Genomic DNA, 1,274 nt, shown 5'->3' with positions numbered 1-1,274 from the left:
GTAAAAGTGCGGACGTCCCTGCTTTTGCAGCGATCAAGCGCCAGCGACGGCCTTTCTCTTCCAGGACGGACATTAGACGTCGATCGTGAGCTTCCTCTTGCCGGCGGACTCGCTGAATATCTGTTTGCAGCCGAGATTGATGTTGTCTGAAGTTTTGGGTGGAGGTTGCTGCCCAGACCTTCAACTCCAATCTCCATGGCCTTCATCTTCACGTTAAACAGGTCCGGGATGCCTCTGGTGTCCGTCCGGCAAGAGAAGGGACGTCGTCGGCGCTTGATCGCTGCAAAAGCAGGGACGTCCGCACTTTTACGGGTTTGCGGACGTCCGTCTGTGATCCCGACTGTATATATATATATATATATATATTGCATAAGAATTCGTGTTTTTGAACAAGTATATTCTCAAAAATATATGTATTTTCATAATATTTTACGTTCAATCTAAGCATGATAGTAATGAAAAGGAAAATAGAAAGAAAATGCTAGAAACACGTAACCAGTGGTCCATACTAACCAGCTACATTTCTTGACTTGTAAAAGTTGTGTTTAACATCCTTTTTTCGTGTTTAACATCCTTCTCTCCAGTCGTCGCGTTTAACATCTTTTTTTCGTGTTTAACATCCTACTCTCCAGTCTCCACACATATTTTCTGCTTGGAGCAGAGGATTGGATCCATTACTATAAATGAGCTGAGCTTGTCACCACCCATTATTTCCTCTCGACTACACACAGATCAGAAAGCCAGAAACAATGAGTCCTCCAACAATGATAGCCATCCTCCTAGTTCTCCTCGCATGCCTCTGGTCACTCATCTCTGCCTCCTCAAAATCAAAACACCAAAAACTACCACCCGGCCCTCGGCCACTTCCCATAATCGGAAACCTCCACATGCTAGGCAACCTTCCCCATCGAACTCTCCAAAACTTGGCCAAACAATACGGAGACATCATGTCCCTTCGTCTAGGCAATGTTCCTACCATTGTTATCTCCTCCCCAAAAGCCGCCGAGCTATTCCTCAAAACTCATGACACTAACTTCGCCAGCCGGCCAAAAATCCAAGCCTCCGAGTACTTGGCCTACGGCACAAAGGGCCTGGCCTTTTCCGAATATGGTCCCTATTGGCGCCATGTGAGGAAGATCTGCACGCTTCAGCTCTTCTGTCCTGCAAAACTGGAGGCTTTCGCGCCGCTGCGGAAGGAGGAGCTGGGAGGGCTGGTGGGAAAGCTGAAGAGAGCAGCAGAGGAAGGTGAGGTTGTGGATGTTAGTGACAAGATT

The 1,274-nt window shown here is 47.4% G+C and overlaps 1 protein-coding gene across 1 annotated transcript in view; it reads left to right on the top strand.

Annotated features, from left to right (window-relative positions):
• The first annotated feature begins 749 nt into the window (after positions 1–749).
• Positions 750–1,274, top strand: part of LOC101292424 (cytochrome P450 71D8-like) — a 998-nt gene continuing 473 nt past the window's right edge. The window contains exon 1 of the mRNA XM_004301790.1: positions 750–1,259. Coding sequence (XP_004301838.1) covers positions 750–1,259 — 510 coding nt within the window. The remainder of the gene's footprint in view (positions 1,260–1,274) is intronic.

Source organism: Fragaria vesca, linkage group LG5 (assembly GCF_000184155.1).
Source record: "Fragaria vesca subsp. vesca linkage group LG5, FraVesHawaii_1.0, whole genome shotgun sequence".
In the NCBI taxonomy this organism is placed as follows: Eukaryota; Viridiplantae; Streptophyta; class Magnoliopsida; order Rosales; family Rosaceae; genus Fragaria; species Fragaria vesca.
Note: the sequence above shows the minus strand (reverse complement) of the source record. Positions and strands in the feature narration are given on the sequence as shown.